This window comes from Portunus trituberculatus, chromosome 7 (assembly GCF_017591435.1).
Source record: "Portunus trituberculatus isolate SZX2019 chromosome 7, ASM1759143v1, whole genome shotgun sequence".
NCBI classification, from domain to species: Eukaryota; Metazoa; Arthropoda; class Malacostraca; order Decapoda; family Portunidae; genus Portunus; species Portunus trituberculatus.
Window position 1 is genome coordinate 6,485,182 of NC_059261.1, and position 21,362 is coordinate 6,506,543.

Sequence of the window (21,362 nt, forward strand, 5' to 3'; positions counted from 1 at the left end):
ATCTCAGACATTTTCCTTTCCTCAGTTTTTTACTATGCAATCTTGTGCTTCTAATGTCATATTCTTCTCTCAGGATCAGTTTCTCATTATCCACTTGATCCATTTATAAACTTGTATCAGATCCCCTCTCGTGACTCGTGTTTGGTGAAAAATGTGCTAATTTCTGTCACAAATTAATATTTTTCCGAGCAACGACTTTCACACACTCCTCCCTCCCTCCTCCTCTTACCCCCCAACAGGAGAAAGACAGATGGTTTACCCTAAGAGGCGCTCGTTCCCCGAAGAATGATACAGTGACAGCCTTCCTCCAGCTGTGTCTCTTCCCACGATGCACCTTCACCACACTTGACGCCATCTATTGTGCTAAGTAAGTGCTGGTGGTGATTGGCAGTGCTGGTGGTGCTGGTGGTGGGTGTACATAAGGTGTATTTTTGAAGTGTTTCTCTGGTATACATCTCTCTGCTATTTTTTTAAGGGGTTTAGTTGAAGTGGTGTGGTTTTTTTAAGGGTGTTTTTGTTGTTCTAGTTGAAGTGTTGTAGGTTTTTAAGAGTGTTTTTGTGGTTTTAGTGGCAAGTTAACATGATTTCTAGGTGTTTAAGGGGTCTAATTGAAGTGGTGTGGGTTTTTAAGGGTGTTTTTTTGGTTCTAGTTAAAGTGTGGTGGGTTTTTAAGGGTGTTTTTGTGGTTCTAGTTGAAGTGGTGTGGGTTTTTAAGAGTGGTTTTGTAGTTGTAGTTGAAGTGGTGTAGGTTTTTAAGAGTGTTTTTGTAGTTCTAGTTGAAGTGTGTGGTGGTTCTAGTTGAAGTGGTGTGGGTTTTAAGAGTGGTTTTGTAGTTGTAGTTGAAAGAGTGTTTTGTAGTTCTAGTTGAAGTGTGTGTTTTAGGGTGTTTTTGTGTTGTTTGTTAATGTGTGTTGATGTTTGTGTTGCAGGTTTGTGAAAATGTTGCACAGTCTGAAGACACCAAACTTCTCCACATTGATTTGCTACGACAGGGTGAGTGTTGCTGCGACAGGGTGAAATTGGCAAGTTTTTCAATTGTCACCATTTTCAGAGAAGGGTTTTTAAGGCCTATCAGACTTTTTAATGGTTTTAGAGCAAGTTATTAGTGTTTTTAAGAGTTACAAAACTATATTTACATCTCCTTTCTTTGTTTTTCCTATTTTTCTTCTTTTCTATCTTTATTTTTTTCATTCTTTATATTTTTCAAGGGTTTTAGAGCAAGGTATTGGTATTCTTAAGGGTTACGAAACAATATTTACACCTGGTTCTATTTTTCCTACTTTTCCTCTTTCCTTTCTTAATTTTCCACTCCTTATATTTTTCCAAGAGTTCTACAAAGACAGCATTTTTAAAGAGCTCAACATCCACACTCCACTCACACCTCTTGCCTCACCCTCAGATGTACTGCGATATCACCTACACTGTGGCCTCGTGCACGGAACAAGAGGCACACCGCTACGCTCGCTTCCTCCTGGGCACGCTGGAGACGGTGATGCACTGGCATGCCTCCCAGACCAATTACGAGAAGGAGTGTGCGTCCTACCCCGGCTTCGTCACCAAGTACAGGGTGTCACGGCAGGAGGCTAATGATTATGTTGACTATGAGAACTACCGACATGTGGTGCATAAGTGGCATTACAAGATTACTAAGGTGTGTTTTGGGGGTCTTTGGGGGGGGTGTACGTATGTGTGTGTGTGTGTGCATTTCTTTTCCTTTTCTTTTTTCTTTTCATTTCTTTTACTTATTTATTTTTTTATTTATTTATCTATTTTTTTTTAGGTTACGTTAGTGTATGTATGTATGTATGTATATGTGTGTGTGTGTGTGTGTGTGTGTGTGTGTGTGTGTGTGTGTGCATCAAGATCAAGAGAAAGAGGTAAACATTTGACTAACATTTGAACCTCCCCTCGTCATCCAGGCCCTTATCACCTGCCTGGAGAGTGGTGACTACATCCAGATCCGCAACGCCATCCTCATCCTGCAGGGCATCATCCAGCGCTTCCCTGCCATCATCAACCTGGCCATCGTCATTGAGAAGAGGATCGAGATGGTGAGAGAGAGAGAGAGAGAGAGAGAGAGAGAGAGAGAGAGAGACTTAGAACAAAAATAAGGGTTAATGTTATGAAAAATTAGATGGTGTGAGAGAGAGAGAGAACTTAGAACAAAATAGTTGGTTATGACAAATTAGATGAAAAAGGGAGGAAGGAAGTGATAGAGAGAGAAAGAGAGAGAGAGAGAGAGAGAGGGGTAACATGATTGAACTATGAATAAGATGAAAAGAAAGAGAGATTGAGAGAAAATAAAAAGGAGGAAGGAAAATGAGAGAGAGAGAGAGAGAGGTAACATGATTGAACTATGAGAGAGAGAGAGATTGAGAAAATAAAAGGAGAGAGAGAGAGAGAGAGAGAGAGAGGGAAATATAACCACAAAACATGAAAAAGAAGCAAAAAAAAATAGATATGAATGATTTTTACTACTACTACTACTACTACTACTACTACTACTACTACTACTACTACTACTACTACTACTACTACTACTATTACCACCATTACAGGTCAAAATACAAGAACGGAACAGCAGAAACGACCTGTATGTGCTGGCCAACAGTTACTCTGGGCGGCTGAAGGCAATCAAGCCCAATCTGCCACAAGAACCAGAATTCCACATTGTCCCCAAGCGCACCCCAGCAGCACAGAAAGTCAACGGCACCCCGGACAGTGCCGCCACATCAGGGAGTGCCAGTGGGGGGGACAGCAAAGGCACTAACGCTGAGCAGGTGGATATCAAACAGGTGAGATTTATTTATTTATTTATTTTTTTTTATTTATTTATTTATTTTTTTTTTTTTGCATTTTCTCTCTGGAAGTGTCTGTTTGTTTACATTTTATCTCCGGAAGTGTCTGTTTGTTTACATTTTCTCTCTGGAGGTTGTTGTTTGTTTACATTTTATCTCCGGAAGTGTCTGTTTGTTTACATTTTCTCTCCGAAGTGTCTGTTTGTTTACATTTTCTCTCCGCAGGTGTCTGTTTGTGTACATTTTATCTCCAGACACTATGGTTTGTTTACATTTTCTCCTTTTCTCCAGAGATTGTTTGTTTACATTTTCTCTCTGCAGGTGTCTGTTTACATTTTCTCTCCTTCTCTATGGATGTTATGGATTGTTTACATTTTCCCTCCTTGTCCATCATTTGTTTACATTTTCTCTCATTTTCTCTCATTTGTTTACATTTTCTCTCCTTTTTCTGTGGATGTTATGGATTGTTTACATTTTCCTCCTTGTCTGTCATTGGTTTACAGTTTCTCTCCTTGTGTGTGGTTTGTTTACATGTTCTCTCCACCGTGCAGGCTGAGGCAGTGGAGGTGGCCAATGGGGACGTGGAGGTGAAGGAGGAGAGGGAGACAAAGAAGGGAGAGAATAACAGGTCAGTGGAGGAAACATTGCTATATTCTGGACTTAAGTCATTGTTTGCTTTATTTATTTATTTATTTATTTGTTTTTAAGATTTTTGTGGTCCATTAATTTATTTTTATTTTTTATTTATTTATTTTTTGTGGTCAGTTTATTTATTTCTATTTTTTTTATTATTTTTTTCAGATTTTCATGGTCCATTTATTTATTTCTTATTTTTTTTAGATTTTTATGGTCAATTTATTTATTTCTATTATTATTTTTTTTATGGTCAATTTTCTTCTCTATTTTTTTTTATTCATTCAATTTTTTAAGGATTTTTTCACGAATTCATTTATTAATTTCCCTGTTTACATTTTACATTATTTATTTTTTTTTTAAGACTTGTGGCGAATTTATTAATTTATTTTTTCTGGTAATTTCTTTTATTATTTCATTGTCAAAATTTCCACGTTTTCTTTTTCTCTGCAGCAAATTAGCCAAAGAGAAGAGAGAAGGGGGAGAGAAGAAGGGGGGAGGAGGAGAAGAGGGAGAAGGGAAGAGGCCAGAGGAGAAGAAGAGAGAGGAGAAGGAGAAGAAGAAAGAGAAGGAAAAGGAGGAGAGAGAGGAGAAGGAGAAGCCAAGGAAGAGAGTTAAAGAATCCAAGAAGATCAAGGTAAAGAAAGAGAGAGAGAGAGAGAGAGAGAGAGAGAGAGAGAGAGAGAGAGAGAGAGTGAGTGAGTGAGTGAGTGAGTGAGTGAGTGAGTGAGTGAGTGAGTGAGTGAGTGAGAGAGAGAGAGAGAGAGAGAGAGTGAGTTAGTGAGTGATTATATATTTTCATACTTCTTGTTTCCTTTTCTTATCTTTTTCTTTTTTTCATTTTTCTTTCTTTTCTTCTTTTTTCTCCTGTTCCTTCTATTCTTTTCCTCCATTTTCATTCTCTTTCCTTTGTTTTCTTCTTTTCCTTCATTCTTTTTTTTTCCATTTCTCATTTTTTCTTTTATTTTCATTTTCCTTTTCTTTCTTTTTCTTCTTTTCCTCTCATTATTTCTATTTCCTCCATTCCATTTCCTTCATTTTCTTTTCTTTCATTCATTCTTTCATTCTTTTCTTCTTACATTCTTAATACTTGTTTCATCCTCTCTCTCTCTCTCTCTCTCTCTCACTGACTCACTCTCTCTCACTCACAGCAGGAGGAGGAAGAGTTCCAGGAGGAGAGGGAGGAGAGGGAGCGAGGGGAGAGAGAGAGAGAGCGAGAGAGAGAGAGAGGGCAGCGCGACTTCCAACACTTCATCAACTTCCGCCAAGATGGATCCACCCGAGGCTTCACCAAGAGGTATGTCCGTTTGTCCGTTTGTCGGTCTGTCTGTCTGTGTGTCTTGTCTGTTTGTCTTTCTGTTTGTCTGTCTTTCTGTTTGTCTGTCTGGCTCTTTGTCCATTTTTCTGCTTGTCTGTCTCTTTCCGTTTGTCTGTCTGTCTGTCTGTCCATTTGTCTGTCTGTCTCTCTGTCTGTTTGTATTTTTTATTTTTGTTTCCTATTTTTTTTTTTTCTTATTTCTTTTTAAACTGAAGTGAAGAAAATGTTTGCCACATAACAACAACAACAACAACAACAGATAAATGAATAAGTAAATTAAATAAATAGATAAATGGAATTGAAATAATGTTTTCTTCTGCTCATTTCATTTATGGCAACACTTAAACTTTGTGTTATCATTTGAAGCAACTCAATTTTCTTCCCATTTAATTTGAGGCAACACAATTTTCCTCCCATTTCATTTGAAGCAACACATTTTTCCTCCCCATTTCCTTTGAGACAACACAGTGTTTCTTTGTGTTTCAGGTTCAAAGCGGCGCAAGACAGAACACGGCAAGGTCAGTATGCAACACTTGAAGGGTGAGCCAACATAGTCTTATTTCCAGTGTTAGTGTTAAGGCGCGAGAGAGAGCGAGAGGGAGCGAGCGAGCGAGAGAGAGCGATAGAGAGAGAGAGAAAGAGAGAGAGGGGTCGCGAGGATGTGCTTCCCTCCACCCCACACACACACAACCTGATGGACCGACTGCACTGCCAAATTACCTCTGATTTCTACCGTTCTCCGCCTGGCTGCCCTTCCTCTTCCCGGGTGACCTGAGATGACCCGCACAGTGACCTGGTAATGTTTTGGCTGCCCCGACCCTCCCCCCTTCCTTGGCCCCGCTGCTGTGTCGCCCCCTGTCCGCCCCGCCAGGCCCCCCTCCCCTCGGCTGGAAAGATAATGACAAATTGAAAGATATTGTAAGCCTCACCAAAAAAAGAGAGAGAGAAAGAAAGAGAAATTAGAGAAAGAAAGATAGATCATATTTTGCTTCTCGTGACGCAGCGAAAGAGAAAGAGATAGAGAGAGAAAGATTAAAAACATTATTACATCGAGAAAGATAAAGAGAGATAGAGAGAAAAAAGATTAAGCAACATTATTACATTGAGAAAGAGAAAGAGAGAGAGAGAGAAAAGAGATCGATGAAAGAAAAGAGAGACAAATAAACAAACAATTAATCAACTCAGTGCTCAATCAAGACAAACGGACAAACGGACAGTCGGACAAAACAAACAGAACTTCGAGATTTTGTGTACCTGAAAAAATGTGCAAAAACAAAACAAAACAAACAAACTCTTTCATGAAATTTCCCCTCTAGTTCCGACAGTACCTGATGAACACACAAACGCACACACCCCCCAAACCCCGAGTGAAGTGTACGTACGTTTGTTTTCATTTAATTTATTGGTGAAGACGTGCAGACACACACGCACACACACGGAAAAATGACGCACATGAGAAGTGAGGCCGTGTGCGTTTGTGTGCATTTTTTTGGACAAGCCCAGTGGATTGTGCAGGGATACACACACACACACACACACACACACACACACACACACACACACACACACACACACACACACACACACACACACACACACGATATAACAAAAAGTAGTCAATTTAATCTTGTAAGTAAACCCTCTTAGTCTGCTTTGTGTGTGTGTGTGTGTGTGTGTGTGTGTGTGTGTGTGTGTGAGTGCATGTGTGACAGACAGCCTTTGATAAAAGAGCCATTGTTATTCAGCTGTGCCTGTCATTTTAATTCATTTTAATCTGACCAAACAGTCATCTGTCACACCTGCCTTGCCCTGCCTTGCATTGCCTTGCCTTGACTTGCCTTGCCTGGCCTGCTGATTGATTGGCCACACACAGAGAGAGAGAGAGAGAGAGAGAGAGAGAGAGAATGTGGAAGAGGAGGAGGAGAGGTTGAAATAATCTAATGATAATTGTAAGCTATTTCACTTTACCAAAACGAGAGAGAGAGAGAGAGAGAGAGATTGGACACAAAGAACAGAGAGGAGCTGGCTGGTGGAAGACTGCATAGGGAGATAGAGATAGAGAGAGAGAGAGAGAGAGAGAGAGAGAGAGAGAGAGAGAGAGAGAGAGATTGGCCACAAGGAACAGAGAGGAGCTGGCTGGTGGAGGACTGCAGAGAGAGATAGAAATAGAGACAGACAAACAGAGAGAGAGAGAGAGAGAGAGACCATTTTGCTTTAGAAATCTTAAGAGGAGAGACGAAAGGAAGACTAGGAGAAATAATAATGATAGATGCAATAAAGATGAAACAGAGAGAGGTTAAGAATACTAGAAAAATAAAGAGAAATGGTAGATGTACTAGTTAAAATAAGGTAAAGAATAGGAGACAAAGAAGTTAGATAATGATGATAGGTAGAGGAAATAATGATGAGTGCAATAAAGATGTAAGAAAGGAAAAAGATAGAAAAAAAGAAGAAAAAGTCAAGAATACTGAAGAAATAGATAAATATGAGAGAGAGGAGAGAGAGAGAGAGACAAAGATTAGGAACGCCATAGACAAAAATAGATATAAAAATTGGCAAAGATGCGATAAGAAAACTAAAGAAAATAAAGAAAAAATGATGAATGTACGAATAAAGATAATGTAGAAAATGGGAGACAGAAATAAAATAATGATGGATGCAGTAAAGATAGAGAAAAAAAAGATAAAGTCAAGAATAATGAAGATAGACAAGAGTTAGGAAAAGTTAGGAACGGTAGGGAAATAATGATAAATATGAGAGAGAGAGAGAGAGAGAAAAGATAAAAGTTAGGAACGGTTGAGAAATAATGATAAAAATGAGAGAGAGAGATAAAACACGAAAGTTAGGAACGCCATAAGAGGAGATGAAATAATTGGACAGTAGAAGTGTTAGAAGAATTGAAGAAGAGAAAATAATAATAATAATAATAGTAATAGGACTAAATGATAAACAGTAAGAGTAGTAGATGAAGAAGAAAATAATGATAGCAGTGAATAATAAACAACAATAATAATGCTATAAACAACAACAAACAAACAATCTTGCCTGAATGGATTAAAAACATGAACTAACCCTCTGTGTGTGTGTGTGTGTGTGTGTGTGTGTGTGTGTGTGTGTGTGTGTGTGTGTGTGTGTGTGTGACCAATGCTTGTGTGTGCGATTGTGTGTGTGTGTGTGTGTGTTGGAGCATAAGAGGATGATAGGATGCAGAGTAGGAATGCAAGGACAGTAGGACATGAGGTTAGGTTAGGTGAGGCCCCCAGTGGTCAGTAGGTGCAGAATTTACTAGTGAGAGAAACCACAGTGTATTTATGTTTGTGTGTGTGTGTGTGTGTGTGTGTACAGGATTCGAGTGTGGCTCATAATGTCTTGTCTCAATATCTGTTTGTGTCAAAGTGTACCAGTGAAGGAAGTGTGTTTGTGGAGAAGTGTGTGTGTGTAGCAGTGTGTCAGTGAAGGAAGTGTGTGTGTGTGTGTAGCAGAGTGTGTGTCAGTGAAGGAAGTGTGTGTGAGTGTAGCAGAGTGTGTGTCAGTGAAGGAAGTGTGTGTGTGTGTAGCAGAGTGTGTGTCAGTAAAGGAAGTGTGTTTGTGGCCGCAGGCAGGGAGTGTATTAAAGAGATTGTGCCGTGTAACAAAGACAGGTTAGAGATTAGAAGCACATGACAATAATGGCTCTTTTGATCTTTTATTTATCTATCTATCTATTTATTTATTTATTTATTTATTTATTTATGTTCAAGTTAGGAATGGAAGTTTTCATGGCTGTTTTTTATCTATTTATATTTATTTTATATTTTTGAGTTAGGAAGGAAAATATTTGCCTTTATCTATTTATCTATCCATTTGCTTTATATTCCACCTTTGTCTGATTTAGAGGTTGCTTTACTGAGAGAGAGAGAGAGAGAGAGAGAGAGAGAGAGAGAGAGAGAGATTAAAAGATATTATTTCCTCTGAATGTGTAAACATGAATGAAAAAATGAAAACTATTGTGTGGAGAGTCAAACGATGAATTGATGTGTGTGTGTGTGTGTGTGTGTGTGTGTGTGTGTGTGTGTGTGTGTGTGTGTGTGTGTGTGTGTGTGTGTGTGGGGTGGGTGGGGGTGGCAGGAACTAAGAGGAGAAAGAAAAGAAAAGAAAGGAAAAGAAAAATTGGTCATGAACTCAAAGCAATAAAAGTTACAAAAGATTAAACACACACACACACACACACACACACACACACACACACACACACACACACACACACACACACACACACACACACACACAGGCACAGAAGAATATCAAATAAATCACAAGAAGAATTTAAAGAGAAGAATAAGTGGATTGAGAAGACAAAGCACTGGTGGTGGTGGTGGTGGTGGTGGTGGTGGGGACAGATAGACAAACGGATAGACAGACAAGGAGATAAGCAGTCACGTGTGTGGATTCCTACACGTACACGCACACACACACAAGCTGGAGACGTGTATGTACACAGAATAGTAAACAACTTTTGAATTTGCTGAAAAAAAAAAGCTTAAATAAATGAATAGAAAAGAATAAAGGAAGATAATGGAAACTATTTAATTTATTGAGTGGTTCACGATTATTAAAGAAGAATTTAGTGTTTTTTTTTTTTTTTTGTGAAGTATTGTGTCAAATTTGAAAAGTATTATTGGGATTACAAGAAAGTAGAAAATGAAGAATAAGAAGAAGAGGAGAAGAAGAAGAAGGGAGGAGGAGGAAGGAAAAAAGTGCCTCAGATATTTTTCTTTCTTTTTTTTTCTATTTTCTTGTGAAAGTTGGTTAATGGAACAAGAACGGATAAGATTGTTGTGTTTGTTTAGGTGTGTGTTTGTGTGTACGTGTGTGTGTGTGTACGTGCTTGTGTGTGTGCGTGTTCAGAATTCAGTACAAATTGTGTAGGGATTTAGGAAGTTCAAAAAATGTACACACACACACACGCACGCACGCACACACACACACACACACACTCTGTATATATGTATGTATATATTCAAATCACACACAAAGCAGATATATGTGTGTATGTACGTGTGTGTGTGTGTGTGTGTGTGTGTGTGTGTGTGTGTTCGTGTGTTTGTGTGTATGTATACTATAACTAGGAAGGCATTTGTAACAGTTCAGGTATTAGATAAAAGGAAAGAATACATTTATTTATGTATACATCAGTGCACAGAGATTTATATGTATGCTCACTACACACACACACACACACACACACACACACACACACACACACATACACGCCCGATAGCTCAGTGGTTAGAGCGCTGGCTTCACAAGCCAGAGGACCGGGGTTCGATTCCCCGGCCGGGTGGAGATATTTGGGTGTGTCTCCTTTGACGTGTAGCCCCTGTTCACTGTTCACTGTTCAGTGTTCAGTGTTCACCTAGCAGTGAGTAGGTACGGGTTGTAAATCGAGGAGTTGTGACCTTGTTGTCCTGGTGCGTGGTGTGTGCCTGGTCTTGGGCCTATCCCAAGATCGGAAATAATGAGCTCTGAGCTCGTTCCGTAGGGTAACGTCTGGCTGTCTCGTCAGAGACTGCACCAGATCAAACAGTCAAACACACACACACACACACACACACACACACACACACACACACACACACACACACACACACACACACACACACACAAACACAAACATTAGCGTTCTATTTTTCTAGCCATCTCATTGCTATACAGAAATTTTACACACACACACACACACACACACACACACACACGCACACAAACCATCTCATTGCTATACATTAATTCTTTTTCTTTTCCTTTTTTTTTATTTATTTTTTTTTCTAAGTGCCACAAATGTTTCTATGAGTGTTGTGTAAATTGATCTTGTTTTTGTTTGTTTAGTTTGTTTGAATTTTCTCTTTTTTCGTCACAAATGAACGTCAAATATCTATCGTTTATTTATTTATTTATTTATTATTATTTTTTTCCATGAACCGTTGAATTGATACAATATATTTTTTTTTTTTCCTCAGTCAAATGAAAGTCAAACATCCTTCCTCTTGTTTAATTATTTATTTATTTATTTGTTTCATTTATTAATTTCTCTTCCTCCTTAAATTAGATCATTTGTTTTATTTCTCTTTCTCTCTTTTAGTCACAAATGAAAATAAAACACCCATCCTTATTTAATCTACTTAATCATTTATTTATTCATTTACTTTCCCAATCCATAAAATAAATACATCTTTCCTCTCTCTAAGTCACAAAATCAAACTAAAAAACACTTACTCACTCCCTCATCGATTCCGCACCCCCATAACCCCACAACAGCTCTGTGCATCATCTCCACAGCCACACATGTCCCCTCGGCGCCCAGATAGTGATAGGACACCATTATTTCACCATCCAGTTCGTCTCAATGGTCTAATATTTCTAGCAAAGTTTTCTGATTGTGATAAATTTTTAGGGATCATATTTATTTTTGACTGTGATAGTGAGAGAGAGAGAGAGAGAGAGAGAGAAAGTGAGAGTGATGTTTGTATATGCCATTTACCTCATGACGAAAGTGTGGTGAAGTTTTGACACATAAATGATGATGGTGGTAGTGAAAAGGATTGATTATGAAGATGGTGATGTGGTGATGTGGTGGTGGTGAAGGGAAAGTGTGGAAGGAAGTGCAGTGATGATGATAATGGTGATGGTGGTGGTAGTAATGATGATGATGATGATGATGATGAAGGTTAGAACATTGAATGAAATCAAATGAAAAGATGGAAAAAAAGGCTTTGTTTAATTTATTTTTGGGTGGGTCGGAATGAAATGAAAATAGGAAAAGAAAGAAAAGAAAAGGAAAAAAAACTTATGAACAGAAACTGGGAAAAGATTGCAGGAAATGAAATAAAGATAGGAAAAGAAAGAAAAAAAAGACACAAGACTGAAAGAAAAGATTGTCGGAAATGAATTGAAGACAAGGAAAAGAAAAAAAAAAAAAAACAATTATGAAGATCAGAAAACAAGGAAAAAGATTACAGGAAAACTTTAAACCCTGAGAAATTAATAAAAACCAAGAAAACTGCAAAAAAAATCAAGAAAAATGCAAAAAATCAAGGAAAAGAAAACGATGCAAGGAAATTTTAACGGTGGGAAAAGGAGAGACAAAAAAATGCACTTAGAAAATTTTAGTACAAGGAAACAAGGAAAGGAAAAGAGAGATACAGGAAAAAGAAGGAAAATAGAAGGGAAAAAGAGGAGGAATATTGAAGTTAAGACTCTTTAGACACTGTTTTGTAGAATGAAAAGACTTTTTATGTAGAAGAATGAAACAAAAAATGACTTTGGAGTGGGTGATGATTAGAACTGTAGAAAATTGACAACAGAAAGAAGAATAAGGAGGAAAATAGGAGGAGGAGGAGAGAGAGAGAGAGAGAAAAGAAGAAGAAGAAGAGGAGGAGGAGGAGGAGGTACACTAAAACAGTATTAATTGCACAGAGAAAAAAAATGAAAGAAAGAAAAAAATATAAACGAAAACTAACATAATCGAAGAATAAATAAAGAGTGAAATTTTAAAGAAAGAAAAGAAAAAAGAAAATAAGAAATACAATGATAATAGATAAAATGATGATAATTAGATTGAAAGTGAGTGAGGTGAACGTGAAATAGTTGAAGTGTTCATTGCATTAGGAAAGTTATGAAAGACAGAGAAGGAGGCAGTGAAATGTTAGTCAAAGATTGTGAGTTTTGGTGGTTTGAGTGGAAAGAAAAGAGGGAGAGAGAAAGAGAGAAAGGAGGAGGAGGAGATGTGGAAAAAGAAAGTTATTTTGAAAGAGGGAAGGAGAAAGAGAGAAAGGAAAGAGGAGGAGGAGGAGATATGGAAATAATAAAGTTATGTTATTTTGAAAGAGGGAGAGAGAAAGAGAAAGAAAAAAGGAGGAAGAGCAGTAGAGATGGAAAAAGAAGGTTATTTGATAGAAAGAGTAAAAAAAAAAAAGTAAAATGAAGAACAAAATGTATTATTGATTTAGTTGAAAGAAAGAGAGAAAAGAGAGAAAAGAAAGAGGAGGAGGAGGAGTAAATATGAAAAAGAAAAGTTATGTTATTTTATTTTGATAGAGAAAGATTTGAAGAGAAGTAAAATAAAGAAAAATATTATCGATTGAATGTTTTAGTGGAGGGAAAGGAAGAGAAAGAGAAGGAGAGGAAGAAATGAAGAAAGAAGTGAAGATATTAAGAAAAGGGTTGCAATAATCTCGTAAACAACAATAAAAAGGCAAACAAAACAAGTGCATTAATAAACAAAATTGTGAAGATTCTCGTAAACAACAATGGAAAGGCAAACAAACAAGTACATTAACAAACAAACAATTTTACTTCCTTTAGTGATGAAAGAAGAAAAAAGGAAGAAAGAAAAAGTGCATTTATTTTACTTAAGTTGAAAATAGAGAGAGAAAAAAAAGAGGAAGGGAGAGAAAAAAGAGAAAGGGAGAGGAAGAGAGGAAGCAGGTCAGCCAGCCAGCACAAGCCACCACACCCTTGTAACGCGTACATGTGTGTGTGTATGTGTGCGTGTGTGTGTGTACACGAAACCCTACCAAATGGGGTCTCGTACGCACACACACACACACACACACAATCCACCCCACACATGTACGCACACACGCACATATTTGCACTCATACATGCACGACACGCACACGCACACACATGCACATGGGCACAGGAGGTGAGTCGGTAAGTACACATAAGTTTTGTTTTATGAATCATTTTAAATTTGAGTCATAGAGATCAAATTTGAGTCAGAGTTCAAATTTTGAGTCACAGTTAAAATTTGAGGCATACAGTAAAATTTTGAGTCATTCACTTCAAATTTGAGTCATAGAGTCCAAATTTGAGTCATAGAGTTCAAATTTGAGTCAGAGTTCAAGTTTGAGTCATACAGTTTAAATTTGAGTCTTAAAGCTCAAATTTGAGTCATAGAGCTAAAATTTGAGTCAGTTCAAATTTGAGTCATACAGTACAAATTTGAGTCATACAGTTCAAATTTTGGAGTCATACAGTTCAAATTTGAGTCACAGTTCAGTTTTGAGTCAGAGTTGATATTTGAGTCATAGAGCTCAAATTTGAGTCACTTAGTTTAAATTTGAGTCATAGAGTTCAATTTTGAGTCGGTTCAAATTTGTCAGTCAGTTCAAATTTGAGTCACAGAGCTCAAATTTGAGTCACTTAGTTCAATTTTGACTCACAGAGTCAAATTGGAGTCAGAGTTCAAATTTGAGTCAGAACTCAAATTTGAGTCATACAGTTAAATTTGAGTCATACAGTTCAAATTTGAGTCACAGTTCAAATATGAGTCATTCAGTTTAAATTTGAGTCATAGAGCTCAAATTTGAGTCATAAAGTTCAAATTTGAGTCTTAGAGTTGAATTTTGAGTCATAAAAGTTCAAATTTGAGTCATAGAGCTAAAATTTGAGTTATAAAGTTCAAATTTGAGTCTTAGAGTTGAATTTTTTAGTCATAAATTTCAAATTTGAGTCCTAGAGTTGAATTTTGAGTCAAAGTTCAAATTTGAGTCTTAGAGTTGAATTTTGAGTCAAAAAGTTCAAATTTGAGTCAGAGTTGAATTTTGAGTCAAAGTTCAAATTTGAGTCTTAGAGTTAAATATTGAGTCATAGAGTTGAATTTGTGTCGTAAAAGTTCAAATTTGAGTCATAGAGTTAAATTTTGAGTCATACAGTTCAAATTTGAGTCATAGAGCTAAAATTTGAGTCAAAGTTCAAATTTGAGTCAGCTAAAATTTGAGTCATAAAGTTTAAATTTGAGTCTTAGAGTTGAATTTTGAGTCATAAAGTTCAAATTTGAGTCATAGAGTTGAATTTTGTGTCATAAAGTTCAAATTTGAGTCATAGAGTTGAATTTTGTGTCATAAAGTTCAAATTTGAGTCATAGAGTTGAATTTTGAGTCATAAAGTTCAAATTTGAGTCATAGAGCTAAAATATTGGTGTGGTGTGTTGAAATTGGAGATAGTTTGGAAATGAAGGTCAAAAAATAAAAAAGAAAATGGAAATCGAAATATAAAAATCTATTCTTTATTTTATTTATTTAGTTTTTTTTTTTTCTACTATATATTTATTTATTTATTTATTTATTTATTTATTATTTTTATATATTGTTGCTTTTCTTAATAGTTTTCTTAATTAGTGAAAATATATGCTTTCTCTCTCTCTCTCTCTCTCTCTCTCTCTCTCTCTCTCTCTCTCTCTCTCTCTCTCTCTCTCTCTCTCTCTCTCTCTCTCTCTCTCTCTCTCTCTCTCTCTCTCTCTCTCTCTCTCTCTCTCTCTCTCTCTCTCTCTCTCTCTCTCTCTCTCTCTCTCTCTCTCTCTCTCTCTCTCTCTCTCGTTTGTTTTCTTATTCATCATCATTCATTGCTTTCTATTTATTTATTTATTTATTTTCTTTCCTCAGTGTCAATTATTCTTTTTTCTTCCTTTTTCCACTATTATCATTGTATTTGTCTGTTTCTCTTATTTATTCATTATTATTTACATTCTTTTTTTTTCTTCTTTTTTATTTTTTTTCTTTCATTTATCATTTATTTGTGTTTCTCTGATTTATTTATTATTATTCATTTTCTTTTCAATTTCTCTAGTTCTCTTATTTATTCATCATTATTATTACATTTTTTTTTTCATTTTTTTCTTATCTTTGCATTCATTATTATCATTCATTATCAATTTGTGTCTTTCTTCCTTCTTTTCATTAACATTTTTCTACTTTTTATTTTCATTCATTCATTAATTTGTCTTCCTTTCCTTCCTTCCTTTTTATTGACATTCCTTCAAGTCTTTCCATTCTCTTTTGTTCATTTTCTTTCTTCAAACCTTCTTAAAAACTTGACTTACCTTCACATCAAACTCTTCACCCCTTCAGTAGCATGACGTGTTTCCATATTCACTCTGGTGACTATTTGGTGATTTTATACAGCTTCAGAAACTCATGTGGGGGGTTAAAATAGTGAAGACTGTGGCCATTAATCTTCTGCCCTCCATAGACCCTTGCTAATGTCAATAAAATGGTCTAATGGTACATAAAACTTAAGGTAAAACTCATGTGGGGGATTAAAATAGTGAAGACTGTGGACCATTAATCTTCTGACCTCCATAGACCCTTCCTAATGTCAATAAAATGGTCTTATGGTACACAAAACTCATGGTAAAAATGTGTCCCAGTACTGAAAGGGTTTAAATAGTGAAGACTGTGGCCATTAATCTTTTGCCCTTTATAGACCCTTCCTAATGTCAATAAAATGGTCTAATGGTACACAAATCTCAAGGTAAAAATGTGTCCCAGTACTGAAGGGGTTTAAATGGTGAAGATTGTGGCCATTAATCTTCTGACCTCCATAGACCCTTCCTAATGTCAATAAAATGGTCTAATGGTACACAAATCTCAAGGTAAAAATGTGTCCTTGTACTGAAGGGGTTAAATGGTGAAGACTGTGGACCATTAATCTTCTGCCCTTCATAGACCCTTGATAATGTCAATAAAATGGTCTAATGGTACACAAATCTCAAGGTAGAAATGTGTCCCAGTACTGAAGGGGTTAATAAATTGCCTACTTTCACATGCAACTTAAGAATTTGAGTATTTTCACATTTTTTCATCATCTACACATTTATTTCTCTTTTCCTTCCTTTCATTTATCACTTTTTCTGAATTTTCCATTTAATTTCTTATTTTTTTTTTTCATTTCTTTTTTCTATTTTCATTTTATTTTTATTTTTTTTTTTTTTTTGCATGTTATTTTTTTCTTCCTTTCCTTTCCTTTGTTTATTTATTTATTTATTTATTTATTTATTTATTTATTTATTTATTATTATTTTATGAAGACTTTGCATGTTGGTGTCTATCTGTCTGTCTGTCTATCTGTCTGTCTGTCTGTCTGTCTGTCTGTCTGTCTGTCTGTCTGTATCACTATCTTTATCTATCTATCTTTGTTTTATTTTTCATACGTCTGTCTGTCTGTCTGTCTGTCTGTCTGTCTGTCTGTCTTTCTTTCCTTATTTTCTGTTTTGCTGTTTGTTTACCTTTCTATTTATCTATCTATACTTCTGTCTATCTATCTATCTATATTTCTATCTGTCTGTCTGTCTGTCTTATGCATGTCTGTCTCTATGTCTATCTATCTATCTATCTATCTATCTATCTTTCTGTCTGTCTGTATTGCATGTGTGTCTCAGTCTATCTATCTATCTGTCTGTCTGTCTGTCTGTCTGTCTTCCTTCTAAATTTGTAAAAGAATGGAGAGTATAATTTCCTTCATTCTTTCTTTCTCCTTCCTTCCTTCCTTCCTTCCTTCCATCGTGTTACCAATTAGACCACATTTTCCCAGCATTATGTCCGTATGTCTGTGTGAAGCTCGTGAAAAGTTGCCATTTCTTAGACAAATACTAGTTCCTTCATATATGTTTTTGTTGATTTTATTTTATTTATTTATTTAGTAGTCATCCTGTTCCTTCCATTTCTCATTATTACAATTTGTTCATTTAGTTCATCTGTGTGTCATTAACTTGTCTTTATTCCCTTATACACAGCAGGTTTGTGTGTGTGTGTGTGTGTGTGTGTGTGTGTGTGTGTGTGTGTGTGTGTGTGTGTGTGTGTGTGTGTGTGTGTAAAATAAGACAAAAAAAAACTTGTATAAAAAAAACGAGGCTGAAATATGTATGTACGTGTGTGTGTGTGTGTGTGTGTGTGTGTGTGTGTGTGTGTGTGTGTGTGTGTGTGTGTGTGTGTGTGTGTGTGTGTGTGTGTGTGTGTGTGTGTGTGTGTGTGTGTGTGTGTGTGTGTGTGTGTGTGTGTGTAGACCTCTCAACACTACCCAAACCAAACAAAAAACAAAAAAAGAAAAAAAAACTAGGCAGATATTTAGAGAGAGAGAGAGAGAGAGAGAGAGAGAGAGAGAGAGAGAGAGCACCGGAATTGAAGTAGTGGCGTTGGTGGCAGGTTTGATGGTGTTAGTAGTAGTGGTGGTGGTGGTGGTGGTGACAGGTGTGTGGTGACAGGTGTGTGTTAGTGATTTTGACGGCAGGTGTGATGGTAGCGGTGGTGTTGGCGGCAGGTGTGGTGGTGGTGATGGTGTGTGGCGGCAGGTGTGGTGGTGACAGGCGTGTGGTGACAGGTGTGTGGTGTCATCATCAGAGCCGTGGCAAGGAGGAAGCTTCTCGCCGCGACCACAAGCACAAGGAAAGGTCAAAATCAAGAGAGCCAGAGTGCGTTCCCTCCCCTAAAGACTCTAAGAGGGAGAAGAAAGAGAGGAAGAGGGTGAGTCACTGACAGAGAGAGAGAGAGAGAGAGAGAGTGAGTGTCTGTGATTGAGAGAAGGAGAGTGTGTGTGTGTGAGTGTAATTCAGTGTTTGATGTGGTGCAGTGTGTGAGGAGACAGCCAGACGTTACCCTACGGAACGAGCTCAGAGCTCATTGTTTCCGATCTTGGGCTAGGCCTGAGACCAGGCACACACCACACACCGGGACAACAACCTCACAACTCCTCCATTTACATCCCCTACCTACTCACTGCTAGGTGAACACTGAACAGTGAACAGTGAACACTGAACAGTGAACACTGAACAGTGAACAGTGAACAGTGAACAGGGGCTACACGTCAAAGGAGACACCCAAATATCTCCACCCGGCCGGGGAATCGAACCCCGGTCCTCTGGCTTGTGAAGCCACCGCTCTAACCACTGAGCTACCGGGCGTGTGTGTGTGTTTGTGAGAAAGAGAGAGAGAGAGACTGGGAGTGTAAAAGTGAGATTATTATTATTATTATTATTATTATTATTATTATTATTATTATTATTATTATTATTATTATTATTATTATTATATGCACAGAAATTAAAAGACGATATTTTTACCTCCATTTCTGCCCTCCACATTCCCTCCACTTTTCCTCCACCTTTCCTCCACTTTTCCTCCACTTTTCCTCCACCTTTCCTCCACCTTCCCTCCACCTTCCCTCCACTTTTCCTCCACCTTTCCTCCACATTATCTTCTCATCTTACCACATTCACCTTTTCTCCTCCTCCTCCTCCTCCTCCTCCTCCTCCTCCTCCTCCTCCTCCTCCTCCTCCTCCTCCTCCTCCTGACAGGACCGCTCGCAGGATGAGGGCGTGGATGTGGAACAGAAGAGGAAGAAGGGTGGAGAGGAACGGATGAAGTCAAATGGAAGACAGGAAGAGGAACACAAGCATAGACACAGGGTAAGAGAGAGAGAGAGAGAGAGAGAGAGAGAGAGAGAATGTGAAAAGTAATGTATTGTGATGTTTTCTTGTTGTTCTTCTTCTTAACTACTACTACTACTACTACTACTACTACTACTACTACTACTACTACTACTACTACTACTACTTCTACCCCATCAGGTGGAGGTGGAGGAGTACCACGATCGCTACTCCACGAAGGACTCCCACCGTGGCGAGTATGAATATGAGAGAGAATATGAGAAGCCAACAACGAGACACAAAAGGAAGAACTAACGCACACACACACACACACACACACACACACACACACACACACACACACACACACACACACTTGTTTTTTTTTTTTTTTATTTATTTATTCTCTCAATGACATGTGTGTTTATGATTATTATTATTATTTTTATTATTATTATTATTATTATTATTATTATTATTATTATTGTGGCTTTTCTTATGTAATTGAAGAGAGAGAGAGAGAAAGAAAGAGAGAAAGATTAGTAAGGGACCCACATTTGTAACTTTTAGAAGAGAGAGAGAGAGAGAGAGAGAGAGAGAGAGAGAGAGAGAGATTTAAGGGTGCAATGAAAACCTATTTTTAGTGCAAATGTGATTTCTGAAAGAGAGAGAGAGAGAGAGAGAGAGAGAGAGAGAGAGTTAGAATAGTCTTCAGATTTTTTGTATATAAATGAAAAAAAAAATACAAAAAGGAAGAAAAAATAGAACTTGAAAAAAGAAAGAAAGAAAGAAAGAGAAAGAGAGAGAATATAAACAGGAAGAAGAAAAAAATAGAATAGAAAGAGAGAAAGAAAGAGAATATAAAAAGGAAGAAGAAAAAAATAGAATAGAATAGAAAGAAAGAGAGAGAGAAAGAAAGAAAGAAAGAGAATAAAGACAAACTTGGCAACACAAACAAAACAAAGGACGGATTTTTAAAGATGAAAGAAAATAAATAAATGAAAAAAAAAGCTGAAAAAATGTGTCAGATCTTTTTGCTTGACATTGAAGAAACAAAACTAACAAATAGAAAAATAAAATGTAAACTTATGTTAAAAAAAAAATCTACTTGTGTTTTGTTTGTTATATTTGTTTATCTATTTTTTTTTCTCTGTTTATTTGTTTACTTGTTTTTATTTTTATTTTTTGCTTATTTTTTTATTTTTTTCTCGTTTGTATTTCGTTTAATTTTTTTTTTTCATTTTTTGTGTATTTCTCGTTTTTTTTTATTTATTTTCGTATCACATTTACTCTCGATTTATTTCTTCGTTTTTTTTTTTTTTTTTGTGTGTTTGTTTGAATGAAATGTACTTTGATAAATTTCCCGTTTTCTTTGTGTCTCGAAAGAAAAAAAAAAAAAAACAAGGAAATCGATTTATTTTTCTGTATTTTATGAAGCCTGTAACTTTTTCTCACTTGAATTCATTTTGTGTGGCCTTTTGACATTAATGACTGGAAAGTGTGAGTCTGTGTTTCCTTCCCCTTGGTTTTCTATTTACTTTTTATTTGCATTTTGTTCAGAGAGAGAGAGAGAGAGAGAGATCAGTAAATTATTTAGATACAAGAATATTGGTGTTTTCTTTGTAATTCCTTTGTATTTCTGTGTTGAGGCCTTTTGTCCGTCTGTCTGTGTGTCTGTAGGTCGCACACACACACACACGTAATTTTCAGGTATTTTGGCCTCAAGGATAAAAAAAAAAAAATGAGACGATACACATTTATTTATTGACTGAAAGATAATAATAATAATAATAATAATAATAATAATAATAATAGATTAATATACAAAACTTGGAATATTTAACTACACTATACAACAACGTACACATTTAAAGCAGATTATTATTAGTAGTAATCATTCTTCGTATTAGCAACAGCAGCAACATTAACACTTGCCAACTCGGACGCATCACACACACACACACACACACACACACGTTCTCTAGTTTGTACACACACACTTGCATACACTTGAGTGACACACACACACACACACACTCTGGTTGGTACACACACACACACACACTGGTTGGTACACACACACACACTCTCTCTCTCTCTCTCTCTCTCTCTCTCTCTCTCTCTCTCTCTCTCTCTCTCTCTCTCTCTCTCTCTCTCTCTCTCTCTCTAGTTGGCACACACACACACTCTAGTTGGTACACACACACACACTCTCTAGTTGATGCACACACACACTTTTTCCCTCCGTCTCAATGTCACACGCATCGCTTTTAAAAACTGATGTATTTTTTAAAAGTATTTCCATAATATTCTTTTAACATTTTTTTGAGAGAAATTGTAAACGTGTATTTCCCAGATTTTAAAACGTGCACTTTCCTTCACTTTGTAACCCTTCACCTCATTGGCCGGCTCTCTCTCTGACCCTGGACCC

General features: G+C 36.8%; 2 protein-coding genes and 1 long non-coding RNA gene across 6 annotated transcripts in view; 1 reads left to right on the forward strand and 2 right to left on the reverse strand.

Moving 5' to 3' along the window:
* LOC123520212 (THO complex subunit 2-like) overlaps positions 1–21,362 on the forward strand; it is a 38,511-nt gene that overhangs the window by 15,035 nt on the left and 2,114 nt on the right. The window contains exons 19-30 of one of the 4 annotated variants that reach the window (XM_045282299.1): positions 240–367; positions 930–993; positions 1,400–1,651; positions 1,920–2,051; positions 2,559–2,795; positions 3,350–3,426; positions 3,885–4,068; positions 4,583–4,728; positions 5,236–5,267; positions 17,907–18,029; positions 18,860–18,970; positions 19,133–19,235. In XM_045282299.1, the coding sequence (XP_045138234.1) occupies positions 240–367; positions 930–993; positions 1,400–1,651; positions 1,920–2,051; positions 2,559–2,795; positions 3,350–3,426; positions 3,885–4,068; positions 4,583–4,728; positions 5,236–5,267; positions 17,907–17,995 (1,341 nt within the window). In that variant the 3' untranslated portion in view covers positions 17,996–18,029; positions 18,860–18,970; positions 19,133–19,235. Of the gene's footprint in view, positions 1–239; positions 368–929; positions 994–1,399; positions 1,652–1,919; positions 2,052–2,558; positions 2,796–3,349; positions 3,427–3,884; positions 4,069–4,582; positions 4,729–5,235; positions 9,019–17,906; positions 18,066–18,859; positions 18,971–19,132; positions 19,236–21,362 lie in introns of those variants that run through there. The other 3 variants (XM_045282327.1, XM_045282308.1, XM_045282318.1) reach the window with 3 other exon arrangements.
* On the reverse strand, positions 2,055–6,863 carry LOC123520237. Its single transcript, XR_006679205.1, has 2 exons — positions 6,724–6,863; positions 2,055–2,095 (listed from the first exon to the last, which is right to left on the reverse strand). It is a non-coding gene; the product is annotated as an uncharacterized LOC123520237 (long non-coding RNA).
* The window catches only part of LOC123520229 (gonadotropin-releasing hormone II receptor-like), an 8,045-nt gene continuing 7,843 nt past the window's right edge, over positions 21,161–21,362 (reverse strand). Inside the window, exon 7 of the mRNA XM_045282339.1 lies at positions 21,161–21,362. This exon is cut by the window's right edge and continues 546 nt beyond it. The gene's annotated coding sequence lies outside the window, so the exon portion shown is untranslated.